Source organism: Salmo salar, chromosome 09 (assembly GCF_965601325.2).
Source record: "Salmo salar chromosome 09, fSalSal1, whole genome shotgun sequence".
Taxonomy (NCBI): Eukaryota; Metazoa; Chordata; class Actinopteri; order Salmoniformes; family Salmonidae; genus Salmo; species Salmo salar.
The window spans coordinates 77,157,093-77,175,294 of record NC_138299.1 but is presented as its reverse complement, the minus strand read 5'-3'; the positions used below and the strand labels follow the sequence as shown (position 1 = coordinate 77,175,294).

The 18,202-nt window shown below is 47.3% G+C and overlaps 1 protein-coding gene across 3 annotated transcripts; it reads right to left on the bottom strand.

The window, feature by feature from the left end:
• Nucleotides 1-129: 129 nt before the first annotated feature.
• vpp3 (Vacuolar proton translocating ATPase 116 kDa subunit a) lies at nucleotides 130-11,318 on the bottom strand. Of its 3 annotated transcripts, none has more exons than XM_014212161.3 (20): nucleotides 11,210-11,318; nucleotides 6,087-6,221; nucleotides 5,805-5,883; nucleotides 5,405-5,649; nucleotides 5,231-5,295; nucleotides 4,940-5,066; nucleotides 4,760-4,839; nucleotides 4,546-4,639; nucleotides 4,161-4,373; nucleotides 3,834-3,984; nucleotides 3,549-3,688; nucleotides 3,277-3,434; nucleotides 3,076-3,166; nucleotides 2,820-2,938; nucleotides 2,308-2,521; nucleotides 1,983-2,093; nucleotides 1,778-1,864; nucleotides 1,524-1,644; nucleotides 1,226-1,397; nucleotides 130-1,097 (listed from the first exon to the last, which is right to left on the bottom strand). In XM_014212161.3, the coding sequence occupies exons 2-20, from the start codon at nucleotides 6,201-6,203 to the stop codon at nucleotides 1,004-1,006; spliced, it is 2,478 nt and encodes an 825-aa protein (XP_014067636.3). In that variant the 5' UTR covers nucleotides 6,204-6,221; nucleotides 11,210-11,318; the 3' UTR covers nucleotides 130-1,003.
• Nucleotides 11,319-18,202: the final 6,884 nt, after the last annotated feature.

The window sequence follows — 18,202 nt, the reverse complement described above, 5'->3', positions numbered from 1 at the left end:
AAGTGAGAATTAAATAGTCAAATGAAACCAATATTAGTTCATGTCCATAATTTAGAAAATGGCCTCCTCGCCTCATTTCTACAATAGGAATACCAAGTCACGAAGTAAAACGTACATCCACACAAGAACTGTAAGAAAAAAACAGCTTTAATTTCATTTCAGCCATAGAGTTTATCACACTAATAGTAAAAACAAAGACAGCATGATGTGAACCAGGATACAGAGAATGCAGCAGACTAACAGTTGTTCCATAAGGCTTGAGTTAGTTCCATGATCAGTCTCAGTGACTAATGAACAGATAAGGCCTGATTACAAACATGAAAACTAGATGGGCTCGAAGGCACACAAATCAAAGTTTATCTTTGGAAAAACATTGATCTTCATTCAGATGGTTCTCTGCTCATATCAGACATACTGTGAATGACGTAGTTGACAAGTTTCCTTTCCATAATCATTCACCGTGTCCAAATACGACATAAGAAACAGATGTTGAGTACCATAAAGGGTCGCACACATTACCAATAACAAAAGCAGCACAGCCATGTGATTCTCTTTCAGACCAGATGTGTTAAGACAACTGGTGTCCTTTATCTTTACAGACTTTGAGATCACTTTCATCATGTGTAAAAGTCAATAGCAACCATTTCCTGAGTTATTCAACCAAACAACACTATGAAGATATTACAACAGTTTTCAAATCATGCTTAGAATGATAAACTAAGAGAATGTGAATGATAAAAAACATGAATTATCTAAATACAGAAGGAACAACATAGATATTCTGATCACACAACATGCATGCTGAAATGGGCACAAACAATCAATAACACAGTCCAAAGTCCTCAATGCATTCTTGGACATTGAACAAGTTCTTCAAAACACCAAGCTTTCAATAAAAGAGAGCAATCATTCTCAAATGTGCGGGGGAGCGATAGGTGCAGAGCCAGTGACTGATTGAATAATTAACATTTGGCAAACATATTTAAAACGATCAATAAATTGATCACACAGCGGACGAGGCGTGGATTAGGGAAGAGAAGGCGAAAGGGTTCAGCTTGTAGCCTGTTCCGCTGTAGAACTTATTCTGGAACTCCACCCTAGGAGAGAAACAAAGAAAAATCAACAGACAATATTGCACATAATATATTTTCTCCAATCCTCCAGTCACACACGCCTCTCGTTCACTCATTCTGTCTTTCCCCCCAACCATCTCCCAATCTCTTACCAGTGCAGACGCAAGGCATGCAGGAAGGCAGACAGGCCCTCCATGACCAGGAGGATGGAGACTGTCAGCACAGCGAAGAAGGAAAAGACTACAAACAGGACCACAGATCCCACGTAGCCTTGCCCGTTTAGGGCGATACGCATCACCATCACCCAGAGCACCTCTGACAGCTCTGGAGGGACGGAGATGGAACACACGAAATAGGAGCTACAGCGAGTTAGTACTATTTAAAAATATGAGTCAGTTTGCGGTGAGTCACTACAAATCAGTGGAGAACGAGGGTGTGTGTGTGACTCACGTGCATGTGCAAGACTCAGGGCCCACAGTCGTAGGTAAGAGGCTGTGTTGGAGATGCAGCCTAGACAGTACTCTATGGTGTGGATGGCCTGGTGCATGAATACATCAGCAGCATCAAACTCCTACAGACACAGAGAATGTGCTATTGAAAAGTTGGCCGACTGAGTAATACGTTAAACGTGTCACTAGCTAAGCCTCTGCGAACACAGAAATAGAGCTAGCATAGGTAACACAGTGATAATGCCCCCTTTCCACCTCCTCTCTGTGACTCCCTGTCTCCAGCTCTCCCTGATGAGCGTTGATGGAATTGTTCTCAGTTAACAGGGGGCGGCTCTCTCCTGCCTGGAGGACACAGAATCACACCAGACCAACTCACATACAGAAGAAACAAAGTGATGCTAGATATTTACAATAAAATCAATACACATAGCAAAAGCTCAGTCAGAGTCAAGTTGCTCACCATGTGCCGGTGGTTCCTCTTGTGTGTAATGTATTGATGGATGGGTTTCCCCAGCAGTAGGACTGGAACAGAACACAGCGCCAGCACCACCAGGACCTGCTGCACCAACATCTACAGTGCAGAGAGCGGGAGTTAGAACGTCACCACATAGTGGCAGGTTGTACTTAGGGGTGAGCATGCTACCATACCATTGTTTTCAAGGATTCTGCAAACATTAAGCATACTTTAAACAATTAAGTATTTCGTAGTGAGCACGTTGTGTGCCCTTCCATACATATACTATAACCGTTCCAAACAGTGGGAGGTTTCCCTACAAAACACACACCTGTCCTTTGTAGAGGGGCGGGTTTTCCTTGTTCACTGTGAATAGGAACATGTCTATGAAGTGGATGAGGATGCTGGGGGTGGAGTTAGAGTGGGCCGTGTCGAAGGCCAGCCACTTGAAGATGACCATGAAGACCAGGTAACCAAACAGACACAGCATGAAGAACAGCTCTGGGATCAGTACCAGGAACACACTGCTCAACTGGTTAAAGTGTCTGGAGGGAGAGAGAGAGAGAGAGAGAGAGAGATGGGGGAGAGAAGGATGGGTAGAGAAAGATGGGAGGGAGGAGAGGGATGGCCGAGTGAGAGAGGGATGAAAAGAGATAGCCAAAGAGAGGTGGGTGGGTAGAGGGAATCATAGGTTTAAGAGAAAGGAATGCATAGGCAAAGGTATTGGTTTGAGTAGAGAGAGAGTCGGGATCACAGGAGAGGGACGTGAGAAAATGTGTAGATTACAGCGATAGTCCCTTGCATTTCAATACACACACACAAACTAACGCAATGTTCCCTCACTTGTAGTTGAAGAAGGACAGACAGACTCCGAAGGTCATATGGATCACCCCGATGATGACGGACATCTTCATCTTGTAGGAGTTAAGGAATGTCAGGTGGTTGCTGGACAGACCCCAGATCTGAGGACCACACAGCACAGTTACTGATAACTGAGTCATGGAAACAATCACACACACAGAGAGACAGACAGAAATTAGGAAGGGAGAGAGAGAGAGAGAGAGAGAGAGAGGGGAGGCAGTGTGGTGGATTTCCATACCGGGTCGATGCCAAAAGGATAGGGTCCTGTAAAAACCCCAGTGATGTTAGGATCCAGGGACAGGAAGTTGTTCTCTTTAAGAGTTGTTGGACTGAGCGAGAGAAAGATACAGAACTCAAATATTTTAAAAGATACAGGTCAATCAGAAAAAGGATTGTGGTGCTGTTACGCAAGTGTGAGTGATGCGACATGTGTCCTTACTGCCACTCTCCGCTCTCGAACATGGGTCGTACGTGCCAGCCGGAGCTGAAGGGGCTGAGTCCTCTGCTGAAACACTCGTTGTAGATGGCCCCGGTGTAGACAGAGAACAGTCCCATCAACAGGATCAGATAGCGTCCTCCAAACATCATCCTCCAGATCTAAACCACACACACAGACTTTATATTAGGACTGTTCCTCTGAATCAGTATAATTGTCAGTCTCTCAATTTAAAGTGTGTGTATGAAAGAGTGTGACGTGTTTGTGTGCACAACCTCATTGGTGTTGTTCCTGAGTTTGGGGTCCTTCTCCTCCAGGACCATCCAGAGGGCAGCCAGGAACATCAGCAGGCCGTGACCCACGTCTCCAAACATCACCGCAAACAGGAAGGGGAACGTGATGATGGTGTACACGGCTATGGAGAACGGGAATAAGAGAGGGTTGAGCGAGAAAACGAGAGATAATATTTCTGATAATTTACATATACTAGAGGTGGTTCTTCCCTGGGTTGGTCTGTCGGAGGGTTGGCGATTTGAAGTGATACATGTATTGATTGATACCTGGGTTAACCTCACGGTAACTGGCCACTCCATAAGCCTCTACGATGCTCTGGAAGCCGGCCGTGAAGGAGTTGGTAGGGAACAGGGTGGGAGGAGGGGTGGAGCAGGGGAGGCGGTTGTAGAACGAGTCCATCCCACTGCCACTCTTCCTCTGATAGGGGGAGAGCCAGAGAGAAAATGAAGGGGCTTAAAGTCATACACTTTTGGGGTACCTTGAAAAATTACATCCATTCCTCAGTTTAAACAGCATGACCAAAGACAACCCTCTCTTGTTGCCTTGCATCTTGCTTGGTTACTCAATCTCACACATTATTTCCCTTCCCTCACCCCTCCTTCTCTCAGGGCACTCTGTAGTTCGGGCAGCTTGCTGACGGGACACCAGGCCTCAGCGATCAGACACTTGTCGGTAACGGAGGGGCTGCAGAGGTTCAGCACAGCCTGGACAGCCTTAGACTTCTGGACCCGCACCTTCCACTGGGGCAGCACGGCTACAACACGCACCAACAGCTGCTGGAGGTAGTGCTCTGTCTGGGACAGGACCTGGGGAGGGGTGAAGGAGGACAAGGGATGGATTAGAGATGGAGTGTGAGGCAACTTTAAAAGTAAATGTTCGCTCACTGTTTGCTGTTCCCAATGTGATTCTTATTGAAGTTGGTGATACAGCAACAAAGATGAAGGTGAATGTGTTTTATACAGTGGTAGTCTGCCTTACAGATTTGATGTCTTCAATTCTGCCCTGCAGTCCCTGGAGAATCTCCTCTCTCTCCGTGGGGCTGTCGGGGTACACAAATGTCTGTGTGTGGAAGCTGGGAATGCAAGTTATTGAGGAGGTGCAAGAAAGACATGGGTCATTAAACAAGCATAAACATGAACCACTGCAATGTGTCAAATATCACAACGAAGGAGAAGTGGACAGGTTTACGCACCAATCACAGATCTTCTTGACCTTCTGTCCGATCTGATCTCCCCAGTAGGATATGAGGAACACCGTCCACTGCATCTCCCCCTGCCATCACATCAAATATTAGACGTGTTGACTCACTGACCATCTTACTTGCTACTCTACTTTCAGTATAGAGCTCCTCTTCCTTTCTTCCTCTCCTCACCGTGACAGGATGCTCTAGTTGCTCCTCCATCTCTCTGAAGTCCACGATGATGTAACCACGGCACGCTCGCCATAGCAACCGCTCGAACGAAGGGACTTTCCAGGGGTGGACCACACCGGCCACAAAACTGCAAATGAGAGAGGGATGGGAGAAATAAAAAAAATAATGAGGTAAGTTGGCATAAAGAGTATGTTGACCAACTGGAAAATGGAAATCAGTCATTGTCCATAGCCAATGTAAAAAAAATTAAGTGGAAAGACACTGGCAATCTCTTTGACCAATGAGGTTTACCTGAGGTGGACATCCTGTCGGTTAGGCTCCAATGTGTCTCCTGTTTCCAGTGGAGGCGGCGGACCCTGTGAGAGGAACAATGAAAATAGTTACGCGATTGTAGTTCTCCACTTTAATACATCCAAACAGTAGTTGTAGTTCTGAGGGAGTGGGTCTGGGTGGTGTAGTTCTGACCTGTGAGGAGGTGAGGGAGTGGGTCTGGGTGAGAACACCTTTGTATTGGCTGAGCTGGGTCATCTGGGCTCTGAGACTGTCTCTGTTCCTGGACACCTCTTTGAGCTCCCTGGCCATCCTCTCACTCTCTTCCTCAATGGTGAGTAGGTCTCTGGGCTGGGGGGCCGAGGGTGTCGGGCAGGGGGAAGGGAGGGGGCCATGGAGGGGGGGCCACAGAGATCGATTGATCTCCTGCTCCAGGAACGCTGAGTGGAGAGAAGGATGAAAAGAGAGCGAGATATGTAAGGAGAGAAAGTCAAATGCATAGGAGACAATGGTCAAACATCATTTTCTTGTATTAGGATAGCTTTAATGAGCGGCCTTGTTTTAGGAGCCGATAGTGAGGGATCTAGATACTTACAGAAGGTTTTCTCCAGTTCCTCACATCGTCTCACCTCCCCCACAAACTTCCTCTGGAAGGAGTTGACGTTGGGGTTCAACTGATTCACCACAGAGGGAAGAGTACAACAGACACACAGTTACTCAAGTTATTCACACGAGGGTTTACTACACGTCAGCTAATGTCGCTAATTTCAAACATAATAGCAAGATGGTAGAGACGTTAGTTACAGCTACTGTTTCTGAGACAGTCATTCTTAGTGAAGATACAAGACAAACAAGGTCAGGGGAGGACAGAACTCACATCTCTGAACTCGACCAAGCCCAGTTCTCCCAGTTCACTGACACAGTTGTAGGCTGAACCAGACTGGAGGAAGAGCTGCACCAGGCACACCTCCTCACTGCGGAACATAGAACCCATCGCCACCTAGAGATAGGCCTAGAGGGAGAGGAAGAAGGTAACGAGACAGGGAGATGGAAAGGAGATCGGATAGAAACAGTGAATAGATAAAAGTACTGAGGGATAAGGCGAAGAGAGAAATTGTATGTGTATGGCGGTTGCTTCAAAAATCAGGTGACCGCTGCAGATAAGGGAAATACAAAGTGCATTCTTCCCCTCTGACTAACCGAAAAAGTCACATGAATTTCGACAGTGGAATTTCCACTCAAGCTGCACTTCACAACGAATTAAATTCTCACCACAAGTCAGTGCGAAGGCCTCAATACACCACCCTTGATGTGGGTCACTAAAAATAGGTTAAACCATAGACATTTAGACTGGGGAGAGACTGAACCAAGATCGTCCGTGTACATTTTGGCCAAATGTTTATTTAAAAAAAAATGTTTGTTCCAGTTTTTGCCATATAAACATAAAAACACTTGATATTTAGAATTTCACAAGTGGGTGGGGTTAAATGTGGAATGTGTCACTAGCCAAATGCAAACAAACACTTCCTGTTCCTTCAAAATAGCAGCAGTTCACCCTTCTAACTTAATTATATTCATCTATAAAGTAATCTATTAATACATCCATCAATCCCCTGATAGAAATTAAGAAATATACCTATTTTATATTTACGATAGTCACAGGTTTGTAGGCCTCCTTGCTCGCACACGCCTTTTCAGTTCTGCCCACAGATTTTCTATAGGATTGAGGTTAGGGCTTTGTGATGCCCACTCCAATACCTTGACTTTGTTGTCCTTAAGCCCTTTTGCCACAACTTTAGAAGTATGCTTGGGGTCATTGTCCATTTGGAAGACCCATTTGCGACCAAGCTTCAACTTCCTGACTGATGTCTTGAGATGTTGCTTCAATATATCCACATAATTCTCCTGCCTCATGACGCCATCTATTTTGTGAAGTGCACTAGTCCCTCCTGCAGCAAAGCACCCCCACAACATGATGCTGCCACCCTCGTGCCTCACGGTTGGGAAGGTGTTCTTTGGCTTGCAAGCCTCCCCTTTTTTCCTCCAAACATAACGATGGTCATTATGGCCAAACAGTTCTATTTTTGTTTCATCAGACCAGAGGACATTTCTCCAAAAAGTATGATCTTTGTCCCCACGTGCAGTTGCAAACCGTAGTCTGGCTTTTTTATGGCGGTTTTGGAGCAGTGGCTTCTTTCTTGCTGAGCAGCCTTTCAGGTTATGTCGATATAGGACTCGTTTTACTGTGGATATAGATACTTTTATACCCGTTTCCTCCAGCATCTTCACAAGGTCCTTTGCTGTTGAACTGGGACTGATTTGCACTTTTCGCACCAAAGTACGTTCATCTGTAGGAGACAGAATGCATCTCCTTCCTGAGCGGTATGACGGCTGCGTGGTCCCATGGTGTTTATACATGCGTACTATTGTTTGTACAGATGAACGTGGTACCTTCAGGTGTTTGGAAATTGCTCCCAAGGATGAACCAGACTTGTGAAGGTCTACCATTTTTTTCTGAAGTCTTGGCTGATTCATTTTTATTTTCCCATGATGTCAAGCAAAGAGGCACTGAGTTTGAAGGTAGACCTTGAAATACATCCACAGGTACACCTCCAATTGACTCAAATTACGTCAGTTAGAAGCTTCTGATAGGCTAAAGCCATGACATCGTTATCTGGAATTTTCCAAGCTGTTTAAAGGCACAGTCAACTTAGTGTATGTAAACTTCTGACCCACTGGAATTGTAATACAGTGAATTATAAGTGAAATAATCTGTCTAAACAATTGTTGAAAAAAATGACTCGTGTCATGCACAAAGTAGATGTCCTAACCGACTTGCCAAAACTATAGTTTGTTAACAAGAAATTTGTGGAGTAGTTGAAAAACAAGTTTTAATGACTCCAACCTAAGTGTATGCAAACTTCCAACTTCAACTGTACATATAGGAATGTACTGTAAAAATGTTACTAGCCGTCAAATTCTCTTTCCTTGTTTCCTTCATTCCTCACTCTGTCAAAGCACATTGGGGAGAGGATTGAAGGTTCCTCCCCTCAGGCCTCCTTCTCCTCTGATGTGCTTTGAAAGAGGCAAGGGATGGAGGAAACAAGGATGGAGGAAGCAAGGATTTGACACCTAGTGGACGGGTCTGTAAAATGCAATAACCATGAAGAAAGAATGGTAATACAATAGTCTCTGTGTGTGTGTGTGTATCACTCCTACTTATCATCTGCCATTTAAAAACTGTAAATACCAACAGGGTTCCAATAGAGTCCAGGATTATTGGCTGCTCATTAAGAACCCCCAGAATCATTGTTAATATCCATTAAAGCACACATCGGATTGTCAATACAGATGAGTTTTAGGTCTGCATATGTGAGTGTTTAAAAGATTGGACATTTCTCAAATAATGTGTTCACTGTGGCACAACAAACTGGTGTGAGGAGTCAATCAGGATGACAGGGTCTGTGTCCCTTGATAGGATAGAGGGAAGAGACCCGTGCACTTGTCTCATGAAAACACTGATTGCACAACGTGATATAAAGGCTACAATACATGATATTCCCTATAATAAAATACATGGACACAACAATTAAATACAAAGATAAATAATCTCTGATATTATTTATTCAAATTAGCCTTTTCTTATAAAACCATTCAATATAGCCTACTAAAGCATTATTTGGCCACAGTGGATCATTAGCTTCTTAAAAAAAAAAGTTCTGGATTGTTTTAAAATCGCATTGCTCACAGTCGTAAGGAAAGGCAGCGCACGCAGCAAAGACCAAATACATGATTGTTGAGTTGCGTTCAGTGAAAAGTAGAGAGGAGCAGGCAGGCATATCGCAATATTTCAAAACATAGTTTGTAAAGCAAATGGTTATTGATGTAAAGAGAAGAAAATGAAAAGAATAGTCTGTCTTTTAGTTATAAAAATTCTCAACTTAACTGAGTGAACAACAGTACAGTATTTTATTGGCACCAACATGGAGCATCAGCAATTTCCCGTTAGTGCACACAACCACTCTTTATCATTGTTGGGTCAGTGTTTGTTTTTGGATAATTTCCTCCTCCAGTTTAGATAATGTCATAATCCATTTATGTCTTCCCTTCTCGTATTGTATGTTTTTATTGATCCATTTGTCAGGTTCAGCAAGCTACCCTATAATTCGTCATATTAAAAAAAGATTCTGCTAATGCCTCTAGTCATAAAGTATTGTACAATTGCATGAAATGTATTTATAAAAAGAAATAACTATCTTGACATTGATAGATGAATTACTAGCTATTAATAGATTACTAAATAGATAGTAGATGAATAGAATGATGTTAGAAGGGTGATAGGTTTGGTTTCGCTTTGCCAGAAAAGGATCACAGAATCAAAAATCCGCATATTCGTCCAGCTTCAATCAAATTAAAATGTATTAACTTCGCGGGGAGAGTTGCAGATGTAATCACGAGACATTGTTGTTTGCAACATTATATCTATCCAAGTTAGCAAAGGTTGCCTCCTATCTTGTCAGTCAAAAACAAAAAAGCTGATCCCGTTTTGCCACAACGTTTCCATGCATTGCATTAGACTAAGTTACCATAGAAACAATACATATATATATATATATATAAACTTATATTAGGCTAGATATTTCCAATGTCAGCAAATCAAATAGCCCACCAGCCTATAGAATGTCTAAATTTGTAGATAGAAAAATATGTTGACCGACCACACACGAATCTATCCTTTGTGAAAGCAGGAAGGAAATATACGATTTTACCTGTTTCCTTCAATCTGTCCAGCTCAATCGAAAACTTTTGTGGTGGCCGCTTGTAAAGAGTTGGCTCAAGGTGATAGACCAGAACAACAAACAGCGTCAAACAAATCTGTTTTCACAGGGAAGTCACAAAGTTTCTAAACATACTGTACTGGAGCGTGTTAATTTCGCCAACTGTGTTGCAAAACTTTTCTTAAACAGAATCAAATGGGGCGGGATCTATCAGAATGTGTCAAATAGAAACTCACGTTTTCGTTGCTAAACTTTTTCCGTTTGCTATGGTCTGAACAAATGATTACACCCCTCCCTGTCTTTGGTGAAATTATTTGGGAAGTACTGAGAGCACTTCCCGTTCACTGGCTTTATGTCACGTTACTTGTTCTCACGTGACGGTAGATACGTTTTGAGAGTCAAATAACCTTCCCCCCAGACTTTATTTGCATAGGGGGAGATAGGTCAGAGGCCTGTGGACAGTTGCCACATATACATTTAAAAACATTTAGGATTTTCTGCCCTGCAGGCAAGTATAGTATAAAACGTATATTTTCTTCCCCTATCATCTCAGTCCAAATTTCTCAAGCAAAGCCCTATTCCAAAATCACTGACATGTACAGTGCCTTCAGAAAGTATTCACACCCCTTGACTTTTTCCAAATTTTGTTGTGTTACAAAATGGGACTATCATGGATTTGTCCTTTTTACAACGAGCTACACAAAATACTCTGTCAAAACTAACGTTTGTAAAAAAAAAAAAGTGATGAAAAATAAAACACTAATATATTGTAATGACCCGGCTGGGTCATAAAGGAAAAAGAGACGGACTCTAGGTGTACAGGTCAGAACACAGGTTTATTCCTAAACTGGGCTATTGTTCAGGCCACAGCCCACGCCACTAAATGCCGAACGTACACAATTATATCATGTCGGGCTCCGAACAGAAAAAGAAAGAAGATGAGACAGTAATCCCTATTTATGCATTTCCAAATCCCGCGGGATTACCCATCATAGCCCCCCAACCTTTCCCTCTGTCCTGACATATTTAACCCCTGCTAGTAGCCATGAGAACCATAACACACCCACAAACACAGAACACAATACCGGGTCGTTACATAGCCCCCCCTTTCTAAACCCTAGCCCCTAGGGTTACACAACAAAATCCTTAAAACGACCCGGAGGTCGCATCAGTCTCTTGTGCCTCCCCGTGGCTCTCACCGGTGAACCCCCAGAACACTCACCTGCCCCAATGTCATTTCCAGCGCCCTCCGAAGAAGCAGCCCCCATCCCAGGCTCAGGTTGCGCTAGAGTCTCCTCGTTAGACTGTTCCCGTGGGCTCACATCAGAGACCTCACTCCCATTTCCTACCGTTTTCCTCCCTCTGTAGGGTGCCAATCGGTCCCGGTGGACCACCACCTTCCTGCTCCGTGGGGGGACCTCCACCCGGTACGTCACCTCCCCCACTCTCTCTATCACCAGACACGGCCCCACCCATGCACTGTCCAGCTTTGGGCACCGCCCCTTCTTGCGCGTGGGGTTGTGAAGCCACACACATTCCCCCGCTCCAAAGTGCCTCCCCCTAGCGCGCGAGTCGTAGTGGCGCTTTTGGCGCACCCCTGCGTTCTCGAGTTGCTCACTTGCGAAGGTGTGAGCCGTTTCTAACCGGTTCTGCAGACGACACACATAGTTCGGGCCAGGCAAAACCCCGTCGTCATTATCAGGAGGGTGGCCAAACGTCAGTTCGGCTGGGGTGCGCAACTCACGACCTAACATTAGTAGCGCTGGGGAGCACGCAGTCGATTCTTGAACAGCCGACCTACATGCCATAAGAATAAACGGTAAGTGGGTGTCCCAATCTCTCTGGTGTTTTGAGGTAACGATGGCCAGCTGCTGTGCTAACGTTCTGTTAAATCTTTCCACCAGCCCATCACTCTGGGGGTGAAGCGGAGTAGTGCGCGTCTTCTCCGCGCCTAACCGTCTACACAACTCTGAGAACACCCGTGACTCGAAGTTTCTCCCCTGGTCGCTGTGAATAGACTGTGGCACCCCAAACCGACTGATTATTCCCCCCACCAACGCATCAGCTACTGTCTCTGCCTCCTGGTCTGGGAGAGCGTAAGCCTCCGGCCACTTGGTGAAGTAGTCCATAGCGGTTAGAATCCACCTGTTACCGCTGTCTGTGGTTGGAAATGGCCCCACTATGTCTACCCCCAGTCTCTCCATGGGCTCCCCTACTGGGAATTGTTGTAGGAGGGCGTGTGACTGACCTGGAGGTCCTTTTTTAGCAGCACACTCGTCGCACTGCCTACAAAAGTCCTCAACATCCCTCCTGTGCCTGGCCCAATAGAAGCCTTTATGCACGCGCTTTAACGTTTTGGAGACCCCAAAATGCCCTGCGCCAACTCCCCCATGAAGCTGCTGTAACACGCTCCCCTGCAGCCTTTTGGCACCACTACCTGCCACGTAATTTCTCCAGTCGCTGGCTTTTTCCACCCCCTCTGGAGCACTCCCTCAGCCACTCTAAGGACTGTGAATTTAGCCCACAGTCCCTTGGTGACTGGTGATAGAGGGGCTACTTCCCCCCATGGCGGTCGTCTTCTCTCTTCCACCCACCGCAGCACAGGACGCAGCTCTGCGTCCTCCTCCTGGCGACGCCTCCACTCCCCAACGTCCACAGCCTCAAGCTCCCGGCACTCTGTCACACTCAGCTGACTCACCGTGGCGGTGACTCCCTCCTCCCTGCACAGTTCTCTCTCTCGCTCCACCCGTTTGGCGCAGTACCCACAGCCATCCTCAGCACACGGGCGGCGGGACAAGGCGTCTGCATTGCTGTGGCGAAGGCCGGCTCTGTGCTCCACCTGGAAGTCGTAGGGTTGCAGCTCCTCCAGCCAGCGGGCAATCTGACCCTCTGGCTCCTTGAAGGAGAGAAGCCACTGCAGGGCGGAGTGATCCGTCCGGACCACAAACGGCAGGCCCCCCAGGTAGTACTTGAAATGGCGTACTGCTGCCACGACAGCCAAAAGCTCTCTCCTTGTCACGCAGTAGCGTTTTTCAGCCTTATCAAAAGTTCTGCTGTAATAAGCTACTACGTGTTCCCCATCAGGACCACGCTGAGCCAGCACAGCCCCCAAACCCTCATTGCTTGCGTCGGTGTCCAGGATGAACGGACGGTTCGGGTCTGGTGAGGCCAGGACAGGGGCCTCCATCAGGGCACGTTTGAGAGCCTCAAACGCCCGCTGGTGCTCTTCGGTCCACTGAAAAACAGTGTCCTCCTTGAGAAGGTGGTTCAAAGGAGCCGCTACCCCCGCAAACCCCTTCACAAACCTACGATAGTTGGATGCCAGCCCCAGGAAGCTCTTAACCTCTTTTTTTCCCCCTGGAACTGGCCACCCCCTCACAGCCTCTACTTTGTCTGGCATCGTGCTGATGGCCTCACCACCCAGCTGATGCCCCAGGAACGCCACCTCCCTTTGCATGAAATGGCACTTTCCCGGATGTAATTTTAGCCCCGCCCCCGAGATCCTCTCCAACACTCGCCTAAGTGCCCCCAGTGCCCCCTCAAATGATGTGCCGTGCACCAATATGTGCCGTGCACCAATAGCTCCCCCGTGACAGTCCGTAGCTGGACAAGGGTCGGCTCCACCCGCACCCCAACAGGTAGTATGTCTGGTCTCACCAGGGTTACTGTAGAGCCCGTGTCGACCAGGGCCAAACATTCCACCCCCTCTACCTTGACGATGACATTGCAGAAGTCCCCAACGGTGGTACGTCCCACCACAACTACCGGACTAGGAAACACGGCGGCAGCTACACCCTGGGGGTGCAGGTCCCCACCCTCTTGTCTGCGCTGCTGGGTACCTCTTTTGCTTACAGTGGGTTCGGGGGCGTGGGTCCGCGCTGCCCCCTGCGCGAGAACCCACCGTCGTTTCCCTGGTGACGGGGGAATCTGCCACACTCCCGCTGAATGTGGCCAGGCTGGCCACAACCCCAGCAGACAATAGGAGTTGAGCTGACACTGCAACGCTGCCTGGAGCCCCTCTCCATGACAAGCGAAGCAGTCTTGACTAGCCCGCCCAACTCGTCGACCCACTCTGGTTTCGTGACCCCTGGCACCCCAGCCACCGCTGCTCTCACCTCTGGTTGACTGGCGACTTCCACTCTCACTCCCTCACCCCAGATCAGCTCCCTCTTCCTGGCTATCTCCACTGCAGCCCGCAGAGATGGTGGGTCCGCCATCTGAACATGCTTACCCAGTTCGGTGGAAGAGAGCGCTCTAATAAAACTGTCCCGTGCCAGCTTGTCTTGCACCCCAATCGGCATAGTTGCATAAGCCCGCCTGGTCAGGCTCAGAATACCACTTGCCAACGCCTTTAATGATTCCCCCTGAAGTCTCTTTTTGTTACTCAGTTCAATCCGCAGCATGTTGGGCTGCGCGTCGCTGCCGAAACGGCCCCCCAAGGCCTCCACCAGCGCACCGTAGTCGCCCCTCTCGTCCGGGGCTAGCGTTAACAGGCATTCCGACGCATCCTCTGCCAGGCTCAGGGCAAGCTGTAACGCTTTTGTCTCGTCAGACCACCTCCCGGCTCTAGCCAACAACTCGAATTGAGTGAAAAAAACTTCCCATTTACCTTGTCCATTGAACTTTGGTAGTTTAGCCGCTACCGTGGCTAATGGCAATAGGCCGCTGCCATCTCTGTTTACATAAGCAGGCCCCGCCGTTTCCGCACCCGGTCGCCGTGACGTCTGCTCTCGAGCAGTGTGAAGGAAAACCCGCCAGTTCTGCCATCTTGCTGACTGACAATTTAACTCCCGCCATGTGGCCCTCCAGCTCTTCTACGGCAGTCGCCGCCCGACCCTCCCGACCGGGTACCCCCGGGCCCACAACGGACACATTGTCCGACTCTTCCTTAATTTTCCGCCTCGCCCCAAGCATCATGACCGTAGATGCGAGTCACGCTAAAGCCAACCCGGCCTATACTGAACAGCTAACTCGCCTAGTCTCGATCCCGTAGTTCGAAAGCACTTCTGACGCCAATGTAATGACCCGGCTGGGTCATAAAGGGAAAAGAGACGGACTCTAGGTGTACAGGTCAGAACACAGGTTTATTCCTAAACTGGGCTATTGTTCAGGCCACAGCCCACGCCGCTAAATGCCGAACGTACACAATTATATCATATCGGGCTCCGAACAGAAAAAGAAAGAAGATGAGACAGTAATCCCTATTTATGCATTTCCAAATCCCGCGGGATTACCCATCATACCCCCCCCCCCCAACCTTTCCCTCTGTCCTGACATATTTAACCCCTGCTAGTAGCCATGAGAACCATAACACACCCACAAACACAGAACACAATACCGGGTTGTTGCAATATCTTGATTAGATAAGTGTTCAACCCCCTGAATTTGGGCTCTCCTCCGTGAGTAAGACATTTAAGTGTGTTAACCCTCGCAAGGCTGTTGGCCCAGACTGTATCCCGAGCCGCGTCCACCGAGCGCATCCTCAAACCTGCTCCTTTTACTCCGTTCCGAACGTACTAGACGACCAGTTCTTATAGCCTTTAGCCGTACCCTTATCCTACTCCCCCTCTGTTCCTCTGGTGATGTAGAGGTTAATCCAGGCCCTGCAGTGCCTAGCTCCACTCCCATTTCCCAGGTGCTCTCATTTGTTGACTTCTGTAACCATAAAAGCCTTGGTTTTATGCATGTTAACATTAGAAGCCTCCTCCCCAAGTTTGTTTTATTCACTGCATTAGCACACTCTGCCAACAGGGATGTCCTAGACGTGTCTGAATCCTGGCTTAGGAAGACCACCAAAAACCCTGAAATTTCCATCCATAACTATAACATTTTCCGACAAGACAGAACTTGTCGGAAAATCCACCTTTCCAGAAACAAGTCTCTCACCGTTGCCGCTTGCTATAGACCACCCTCTGCCCCCAACTGTGTCCTGGACACCATATGTGAATTGATTACCCCCCCCCCCCCCCCATCTATCTTCAGAGCTCGTGCTGCTAGGTGACCTAAACTGGGACATGCTTAACACCCCGGCCATCCTACAATCTAAGCTTGATGCCCTCAATTTCACACAAATTATTAATGAACCTACCAGGAACAACCCCAAATCCGTAAACACGGACACCCTCATAGATATCATCCTAACCAACTTGCCCTCCAAATACACCTCTGCTGTCTTCAACCAAGATCTCAGCAATCACTGCCTCATTGCCTGCATCCGTAATGGGTCCTCGGTCAAACAACCACCCATCATCACTGTCAAACGCTCCCTAAAACACTTCAGCAATCAGGCCTTTCTAATCGACCTGGACCGGGTATCCTGGAAGGATATTGACCTCATCCCGTCAGTAGAGGATGCCTGGTTATTCTTTAAAAGTGCCTTCCTCACCATCTTAAAAAAGCATGCCCCATTCAAAAAAATTCAAACCAGGAACAGATATAGCCCTTGGTTCACTCCAGACCTGACTGCCCTTAACCAGCACAAAAACATCCTGTGGCGTACTGCATTAGCATTGAATAGCCACTGTCATATACAACTTTTCAGGGAAGTTAGGAACCAATATACACAGGCAGTTTGAAAAAGATAGCTTTCCTAACAGAAATTTGCATCCTGCAGCACAAACTCAAAAAAGTTCTGGGACACTAAAGTCCATGGAGAATAAGAGCACCTCCTCTAAGCTGCCCACTGCACTGAGGCTAGGAAACACTTTCACCACTGATAATCCACGATAATTGAGATTTTCAATGAACATTTTTCTACGGCTGGCCATGCTTTCCACCTGGCTACCCCTGCCCTGCACCCCACCACAGCAACTCGCCCAAGCCTCCCCCATTTCTCTTCCACCCAAATCCAGATAGATGATGTTCTGAAAGAGCTGCAAAATCTGGACCCTTACAAATCAGCCGGGCTAGACAATCTGGACCCTCTCTTTCTAAAATTATCTGCCTGAAATTGTTGCAACCCCTATTACTAGCCTGTTCAACCTCTTTCGTATCGTCTGAGATTCCCAAAGAGTGGAAAGCTGCCGCGGTCATCCTCCTCTTCAAAGGGGGAGACACTCTAGACCCAAACTGCTACAGACCTATATCTATCCTACCCTGCCTTTCTAAGGTCTTCGAAAGCCAAGTTAACAAAGATTACCAACCATTTCGAATCCCACCGTACCTTCTCTGCTATGCAATCTGGTTTCAGAGCTGGTCATGGGTGCACCTCAGCCATGCTCAAGATCCTAAACGATATCATAACCGCCATCGGTAAGAGACAATACTGTGCAGCCGTATTCATCGACCTGGCCAAGGCTTTCGACTCTGTCAATCACCACATTCTTATCGGCAGACTCAACAGCCTTGGTTTCTCAAATGACTGCCTCGCCTGGTTCACCAACTACTTCTCAGACAGAGTTCAGTGAGCCAAATCGGAGGGCCTGTTGTCCGGACCTCTGGCTGTCTCTATGGGGGTGCCACAGGGTTCAATTCTGGGGCTGACTCTCTTCTCTGTATACATCAATGATGTCGCTCTTGCTGCTGGTGATTCTCTGATCCACCTCTATGCAGACGACACCATTCTGTATACTTCTGGCCCTTCTTTGGACACTGTGTTAACCCTCCAGACGAGCTTCAATGCCATACAACTCTCCTTCCGTGGCCTCCAACTGCTCTTAAATGCAAGTAAAACTAAATGCATGCTCTTCAACCGATCGCTGCCCGCACCTGCCCGCCCATCCAGCATCACTACTCGGTTCTGACTTAAGTATTTGTAGTTGTCCACATATTCTAGGTGTCTGGTTAGACTGTAAACTCTCCTTCCAGACTCACATTCAGCATCTACAACCCAAAAATAAATCTAGAACCGGATTCCTATTTCGCGACAAAGCATCCTTCACTCACGCTGCCAAACATACCCTCGTAAAACTGACCATCCTACCAATCCTCGACTTCGGTGATGTCATTTACAAAATAGCCTCCAACACTCTACTCAACAAATTGGATGCAGTCTATCACAGTGCCATCTGTTTTGTCACCAAAGCCCCATATACTACCCACCACTGCGACCTGTATGCTCTCGTTGGCTGGCCCTCACTTCATATTCGTCGCCAAACCCACTGGCTCCACGTCATCTACAAGTCTTTGCTAGGTAAAGCCCCGCCTTATCTCAGCTCACTGGTCACCATAGCAGCACCCACTCGTAGCATGCGCTCCAGTAGGTATATCGCACTGG

What these genes read in the sequence shown, in the direction of transcription:
- vpp3 (XM_014212161.3), bottom strand. Translation starts at nt 6,203, where the DNA reads ATGGGTTCTATGTTCCGCAGTGAGGAGGTGTGCCTGGTGCAGCTCTTC. An exon ending in CTGTCCTTCTTCAACTACAA is followed by an intron (nt 2,522 to 2,819) that starts GTGAGGGAACAT and finishes CTCTCCCTCCAG; the next exon opens with ACACTTTAACCAGTTGAGCA. An exon ending in CAGGGAGTCACAGAGAGGAG is followed by an intron (nt 1,645 to 1,777) that starts GTGGAAAGGGGG and finishes CTGTGTCTGTAG; the next exon opens with GAGTTTGATGCTGCTGATGT.